Below are 8,308 nucleotides of genomic sequence, written 5' to 3'. Positions count from 1 at the left end.
CACAGGTTTAGATTGTGGCTGAAAGAGGTGGCAGAACATACATCATCCTCTTGTAATTTCCCTTCTTCTTAGAGGTTAAGCATATGGTATGGAGAAGACCACAATAAAATAAGGTTTCCATTGATAAAATGACATTTCTGCAGGAAAAAAATACTTTGAGATTCAGTATTCCTGAGCACTACAGTGACAGGGTGACATTTTAGTGCTATGCCCAAGAAGAAAACTACTGCATGTGAAGGATTCTGCACATGGTTTGACCTACACCACAGTTTATTTGTAAACAGTTTTTACATGTGCCAATAATTTAATTGAACACAGACTTTGTACAATTCAATGTATAATATTAACAACGTCACACTAGAAGAGTGCAACCGTATTCCGTTACAGCCATACTTTAAAACCTTCAAAATACAAACCGTTTGGAACACTGAACAAGAAAGGAAAAATTGAGGACAATCATAAAAACAAAGAACTGTGAAATAATATGTCATGATCAGAACAACTGAAAACAAACCGCACACTTTCTAGCCAGCTGCTGAACAACTTCAGGTATATCCATCTCAGATGAATAGCACTTGGGTTGTGCCAGAGCACAAAGCCAACTTCTCTTCTGCAAGGTAAAAAAATCCTGCTGAAGACAGAAACTTAAAACAGGTTTACAACGTGTAATGCATGTGATTTCTCCCCACTGCCAATAAAACTACCTGAAAACACATAGATTTAATTTGTCTTTATTTGCAATGCAATATAAAATAGATTCTTTTGGTATGAAGATCTTTGAGATCTTATTTTTACACCACATTTAAAACAAAAGTCACATAATTTGAATAAAGCCTGTGGACCATCCCAGCACGGGAGCTGTAGTTGAGTTTCAGTTATTTTATGGACTTCTTTGGTTGCAATCTACTCCGTAAACTTTGGATATACAGACTTGAACACTTAAGCTTCTAAACTAGTGTTGAAGCACCTAAGTTAGAGTGGCTTGAGTTCTAAAACACTGCAATGTAACTGTAATTCTCACCATTAACTCATGGGTACTAAACTCCGAAGAGCCAACTACTTTTATTTAGAAACTTTAGACAACCTAACAACAAAGTGTATCCTTCACTTAGTAACACAGAAGAATATGCAGTGAGAACAAGAAATTTCATCCATTTTCAAACTTCCATACAACTTGTGCTATCATCATTTTACATACTAGTATAGACAGTGCATGGCAAAATTCAATACAATACGCCCAACTAGCTCATTACTACAGCTCACTGCAGCATTTAAAGTAACACCTATAGTACTGAAAGCGTAAATCATCGCCTACTGCTTGGTTCCTCTACAGTGCTAGATACTGGCCTGATCTCCACATAACAATTCTCACAGTAACTGTTTCCTCTGCCATTTCTAGCAGATTGACATCCAACTCCCCTTTAATTTCTTTTGAAGGAAATAAGGCAACTTAAAAAAAACCAACAAATACTATGGAGAATATGCACATCCAGTACAAAAGTCACTGTGGTGTAAATTATCAACTTTATATAGATAATCTAGCTTTGTAATATATGCAATATACCAAGGTCAGCTGCTGTTGGTAAAATACAAAATCAAGACAGATGTAAGAAAGCAGCACTGAGCAAACTGAAGTACTACAGACTTCCAGTTTCTTGGAGCGCAAGTCCCATGTTTACACTTTAGGAATGTATATGAAGCAAAGGAAGAAAACATAAGGATGGACTTTTCACAGTTGTAACTGAAGCCACTGCATTATCCTCTCACGGTATGTTTGTCCTTTCCAAGCTTCCGTCACGTTTTTTCTCACAGCCATACAGAACAGGATACAGACCCACGCTGCCATTTTTCTCCCTGCTGTTGTGCAGCACAATCTATGCCAAAGATTCTTGGCGCATTATGCACTGTGGGCTAGTAAACACAGGGTAGTTAAGTCTCATTTTTAATTATGACTATTTAAAACAAGGCAGTTCCAGCAGAGAAGGGAGTTGGCAGAGTACTTTAGACAATCGAGTTAGAAGTCTTAACATCTTACATCTCTTGTTCTCCTCATGTGTTAAATGGGACAGACTGGTTTTAAATTGACAAAAAGTTCTTAATGACTAATATAAACAAAGTTAAATCATGCTACGTAAAATCATCCCCTACAAATAAAGCCAGAACATGATTTTAGATGAAAGAGTTCACTGTTAATGTTTGTCATAATCAGCAGCTAATGGTTCAAGAAAAATATTCAGAGAGTTCTCTGCCTATACATCCTCTACTTTTATTTTCCTTTGCTAATGACAGCCATGTGAAAAGTCAAGAGTTCTGTTCTTTCAAACATTAATCAACAGGACAGATTAGTTATTTACCTTAAACTCAACTTATAACATCAGGGGTTTTCCCCCAGCAATCATCACCAGCTTCAAGTAACAGTGAGGGACTAACCCAGAGTGATCACACCTCAGACACTCCTGGTTTCATCCAAAGCACAAGATGAATCCATTATCACAAAGAAGCCCATGAGCAGAGCTGATCGCTTCAGCCCTTCCGTAATCCTGCGCCTCCATCAAATTCTGCCAGAGATGAGAGTGCAACACTCATCTTCAGAGTGGCCTTAAGTCACCAGCAGGCCTTTGAGTCTGCACTAACTCGCCCTCCTGAAGCATCAAATCTCTTTCCACCATACTAAACTGTCAAGGCCCCAGTGTTAAGCTGGACTACACAATTCAACAATTCTTAATGCCCCATATCACCACGGTACTTGTTTTTTTAAACAGCTGGTATCACTGAGCTTTCAGAGGAAGAGTCAAGTCTCTTACCTTCATACAGAAAGATTTTCAGTAATACAGTACAAAATTAAACAGAATTTATGTCTGAGTAGTGAACATAGAAAACTACTATTGCAATTTTGTGGTGACAGCATAGAAATTTAACAATCGTCAGAAAGCCTAGAAAGGGCATGTTTAGTTATAAAAGAAAGATTGTCTCAAGATAAAAACAGTGCTGACAGCTTTAAAAGCTCTCTGTTGCAGCAAGATATGCAGTAATGAGTAACAAGTTCTAGACGGTTTAAGCACTTCCCCAATACTGCAACACAACACATTTTTGTAACGCTATTTTTACACGGGTTATGCTGCAGCAGTACACTTCTTAGTGGTTGGCACTAGGAATTAACCATAAGAGAAGAAAGGCATTTAGTGATCAACGCACGAGAATCCCTATTTGACCTGTTCCTTAGGTGTGATTGAAAAAAACTGCGGAAGGGGCCCATCCGTTCCATTCGGATAATACACCGTCTTTGAACACCAGATTCTTGGCGGGAAGCGGAACACCCAGATCTGCAGAAATAGGCTGCAAAAGTGAACTTGAGGAACCAGCGTCATGGAGCTGATCCAGTGTTGAAATACCTTCCTAAAAGCAAAAGGAAGAAAGAAAAGTGTCTTAAAAGCAATACAAACAATGAAGGATATAACAGGTAGACTATGACGAGCTAATCTCATCTGAAAATGTACTTAGGGTTTCTGAAGCGTGTTATTTTAATCCCATAAATACCAAATCATTATGGACATAAGAACAGAATAAACACAAGGAAGCATGAAATAAGCATACATTTGCTTCAGCTGCAACTCTGAACACGTTATTTGGGTTCCAAGAAACCTCCAGGGAAGCCTGCAACTTGGAATTGAAGGAAAGGCCTAGGAAAATGAATGTAAAGCTAAAAAATCCTGAGGAGAGCTACCGTACTGCTATTTATCCCATCCTGTGCTAAGAGCTATGCCTATATTTGGAGGCACTGACTTGACCTATTTTGAGTACTTTTGTGTTCCCAGAACATCTTAAAAATCACTTCAGCACCTTCTTTTTTTCTCTCTATACAGAACTTCATCAAGAAAAGAGCATCTCAGAGACAATATCTAAGAGATTAGGACAGGAGTCACTTCAGACTATTTGACAGACTGTTTCAAGGTCTCTAACCTACTGAGAATCTCCAGCATTCTCATCAAGAAGTGGTTTCATGGTCCCATAATCCATAATACTACCTGGTTAAGTAATCTGCAAGTTCCTTACCATACTGAAAAGAGAGAATTTTAGAGAAAAGTATCATAAGACATAAGCAGTTAAGCAGTCTCCATGTTACATGTGGACATGTCTTGCTAGCATACACTTCCACGCAGAACACAGTCTCCCACAGCATCCTCACAGCTAAATTGAAGAGGTGTGGTCTGGTCTAGACAATAGAGTAGTGAGGTGGGTTGCAAACTGGCTTAAGGAGAGAAGCCAGAGAGTGGTAGTCAATGGTGCGGAGTCTAGTTGGAGGCCAGTATCCAGTGGAGTGCCTCAGGGGTCAGTATTGGGGCCAACGTTATTCAATATATTCATTAACGATTTAGACGAGGGAATAGAGTGTACTATCAGCAAGTTTGCTGATAACACTAAGCTGGGAGGTGTGGCTGACACGCCAGAAGGCTGTGCTGCCATCCAGAGACCTGGACAGGCTGGAGAGTTGGGCGGGGAATAACCTAATGAAATTTAACAAGTGAAAGTGTAGAGTCCTGCATCTGGGCAGGAACAACCCCAGGTTCCAGTATAGGTTGGGAAATTACATATTAGAGAGCAGTGTAGAGGAAAGGGACCTGGGGATCCTGGTGGACAACAGGATGACCATGAGCCAGCACTGTGACCTTGTGGCCAGGAAGGCCAATGGCATCCTGGGGTGTATTAGAAGGGGAGTGGTTAGTAGATCGAGAGAGGTCCTACTTCCCCTCTACTTTGCCCTGGTGAGACCACATCTGGAATATTGTGTCCAGTTCTGGGCCCCTCAGTTCCAGAAGGACAGGGAACTGCTGGAGAGGGTCCAGCGTAGGGCAACAAAGATGATTAAGGGAGTGGAACATCTCCCTTATGAGGAAAGGCTGAGGGAGCTGGGTCTCTTTAGTTTGGAGAAGAGGAGACTAAGGGGGGACCTTATCAATGTTTATAAATATATAAAGGGTGAGTGCCATGAGGATGGAGCCAGGCTCTTCTCGGTGGCAAACGATGATAGGTCAAGGGGTAATGGGATCAAGCTGGAACACAAGAGGTTCCGCTTAAATTTGAGAAAAAACTTCTTCTCAGTGAGGGTGACAGACACTGGAACAGGCTGCCCAGGGAGGTTGTGGAGTCTCCTTCTCTGGAGACATTCAAAACCCACCTGGACATGTTCCTGTGTGACCTCACCTAGGCGTTCCTGCTCCAGCAGGGGGATTGGACTAGATGATCTTTTGAGGTCCCTTCCAATCCCAAACATACTGTGATACTGTGAACTACAGGAGGCTGCAGACTTGGGACTCCCCCTTGCTTGCTACACAAGACCTTTATTCTCTATCTATGCTCTTAAAAAACTCCCCCCCAGAGTATGCAGTTTTACATATTTACACTCATTCATCACGATTTTCTAGAGGATCTTTGGAGAAGGGCAAAAAGTAACTAGTTTGAAACACATGTTAATGTATTTTATTTTTTCCTAGGGGAACAAAGTTGACTTGAGATGCAGACAGAAGTCTCCAAAGGTTAGCACATCCGTGATTTGCAGGAAATCTTCCCACATATTTAAGAAGCAACCAAGTAACCAGCAGAGTAGGCTGCCTCACAGCAGGAGGAGTGAAGAACTATTTTGCTGTGCAAATTCAATTAAAAAAACCCAATGAAACTAATTACACACAAGATGCAATCACAGAAGTTAAGGCACAAGTATTAAATAAGGCTAGAAAAGGGACAGGGAAGTACTAATTTCTTACAACCAGTAGAATTTGAGGTTGATACTTCTCTTAGTACAGTTACAATTTTTAAAAAAGCAAATAAAACAAACCACACATTTCCATACAGCCAGGAACAGCAAGTAGGAGGGCAGAAAAGGATGACAGACCATACAGAATGATTTACACCTGGGTATTGCTCCTTACCTGGAATGAATGAACAAAATTAAGGACCTGAAGAGACAGCTTCCTACTGGAATGCAAGAGTTTTTGAAGGCTGCCAAAAAAAAAAAACAGAGAAGCAGCTATGTCCAAGATGCATAAAGTTTGACTAGTAAAGTACCACCATAGCAACTTGCTCATAAGTAACTCCAGTAGTACCTAACATAAGTGACAAAGTGAAAAGCTTTCACACAAAGCTTAATAATGTTGCCATCACTGAATAAGTGTTCAACTTGACTCATTTGCTCCTGAGTCTAGTCAGCTGAACGCTATTTTCCCTACCATTTACACTGCACTACAGTGAAGCTATTGCGAGTGAAAAATACCATTTTACAGCAGATACTGTAAATGGTATTAGATTTTATCATGTCTCATTCTTATCTGGCACAGTCTGGTAACGTGACTTTTAAGCAGCAGATTAGGGACGCACTGTTAAAAAAGGAGGTCAACTACTATTATAAAATCCTTAAGCCATATTTTGAAGCAGCATTATTTTTGGTCTCCAGAACCATGCCCTAGAAAAATGAGAAAAAATGAAACAAAAAACCACCATGCACACAGGCAAAACAAGAAGACACACCTGAAAATCCCAGTGTAATATTTCATAAAGAAAGGCTACCATCAAAAGCAGAAAACAGCTTGGCCATAAGCCATGACTAAACTCAGCAAATAAGATACCAATAGTAAAGAAATGAGCTAAAAGCATTTACATCAAAGCATTACCAGTAAGCTTTCCCACCCCATAATGGTCAGGAGGAAGAAAGGAAGCCTGTGCTAGGCTAGGAAGGGGAAGTGAGTAGGAAGGCATCCAAATTTACCTTTTTTCCTGACCTGTTCACAGACAGTTTACTAAGAGAATGAATTTTCACCTTGCAGAAACTAAAAATCAGCATAATCTTACCACAACGAAGGACTACTAGATTGTACATTATAGCTGGTATCTATGAGCCAAAAAGCAACCACCGTACACACTAGAATTAGGTACTCTCTCTCAGTTCTGCTCCTGTAGTCATAGAGCTCTATATATCATTTTTTGCAGAAGCTCAGAACATGACACATAAAACTTGTTAAACATGTTCCTGGTAAATCACAGCTCACCTTTCTTTTCTACATAATCCATGAGTGGCAATTTTCCTGCAGACTTTCTGATTCAACTCAGAGCTGAAGAGTGGAATGCCAAAGCATAATTCCAGGGGAACCCATTCCAGTTCTGTTGTGGGTACTGTAGAAATAAAACCAACAGACAATCAAATTTTAAGAAAAGACAAAGCAAGAATATTGAGCCCAGAGTCAGTTATCTCAGACCACGATCCATTGGGTAGTTCATACTTTTTAAGACAGTTCATTTACTGAACTGCTCAAATATTTAAGGGAATCTGACTCTTTTTTTCAAGGAGGAAGAACAGTTAGTGTTGCACTCATCCCAGGCAAAATCAAACGACGTGTTCAGGTCCTTAAAAACAAGCTCTCTCATCGGACTGAAAACGTTTAGTACAAGCCACTCATCTTGTTTTTACCTTCAAGGTTTTGCCTGACAGCAGAATCCATTGAGGTTTCTTCTATTACCATCTCGAATGATTCTGTGCTCCCATTTACATCAGATCCTGATGCTAGTTCAGCCTCTCCTAAAGACAAAGTTCAGTTAGCACCTGATGTAAGGAACATGACACAAGCTTTGCTCAAAGACCATATAGCTATAAAACTGAAGGAAGGGACATGGAGAAACATAGGCCTGACTCATTTTAGAACCAAGAGTCACTTAAGAATCCTCAACACACAAAAGATTAAGTTCCGACACGTAAAAATGACTCAATTTACTTTTAAATATTTTGAAATTATTTTTCCCCTTCTGTTGACTGTTCTAGTCCAGTGATTTTTCAGTCTGTATTTGCTATTTCCAAGCTAGTCACAAAGCAGAATTAGGAAGTAACCCCATTGCTAATAGATTTACACTCAAAACAGGTTCCTGTCTGTGTTGGAGAGTATTTTCTAGAGTTCCAAATCAAAGAACTTAATCATTCGTTCACCTTTAGTAAAGGAACTGTACACAAAATTAAGGGAACACTGCCAAAAAAAGACAATTATTGGTAACCGACCTCTTCCATCAGAAGCATTGCTCAGCTTTCTGCTAGTGTGCCAACTTGAAGGATTCAACATAGTGACGTAGCCACAAAAATGCTGCAAGTCTACTTTGTTTCTCAGTATTTTTAAAGCCGTGTGATTGCCCATGTTCAGACGAGAGAAATCTAGTAGAACACAAAACACAGTCCAGCTTACTTTCCTCCTCCATAACCACACAGATCACCTCTAGGCCAGGCTAAGCTTTTTATCTGGATTTCTCTCTTGTAACGCTCCATCTTAGTGAT

At 39.9% G+C, this 8,308-nt stretch overlaps 1 protein-coding gene across 1 annotated transcript in view; it reads right to left on the bottom strand.

Annotated features, from left to right (window-relative positions):
• Window positions 1-252: 252 nt before the first annotated feature.
• Window positions 253-8,308, bottom strand: part of FAM91A1 (family with sequence similarity 91 member A1) — a 28,766-nt gene continuing 20,710 nt past the window's right edge. The window contains exons 20-24 of the mRNA XM_065054348.1: window positions 8,039-8,188; window positions 7,460-7,567; window positions 7,041-7,164; window positions 5,928-5,997; window positions 253-3,396 (exon numbers count right to left, since the gene is read on the bottom strand). Coding sequence (XP_064910420.1) covers window positions 3,220-3,396; window positions 5,928-5,997; window positions 7,041-7,164; window positions 7,460-7,567; window positions 8,039-8,188 — 629 coding nt within the window. The 3' untranslated portion in view covers window positions 253-3,219. The remainder of the gene's footprint in view (window positions 3,397-5,927; window positions 5,998-7,040; window positions 7,165-7,459; window positions 7,568-8,038; window positions 8,189-8,308) is intronic.

The sequence above is a fragment of the Columba livia genome, chromosome 2, assembly GCF_036013475.1.
Source record: "Columba livia isolate bColLiv1 breed racing homer chromosome 2, bColLiv1.pat.W.v2, whole genome shotgun sequence".
Classification (NCBI taxonomy): domain Eukaryota; kingdom Metazoa; phylum Chordata; class Aves; order Columbiformes; family Columbidae; genus Columba; species Columba livia.
This window is presented reverse-complemented; position numbering and strand designations above follow the sequence as displayed.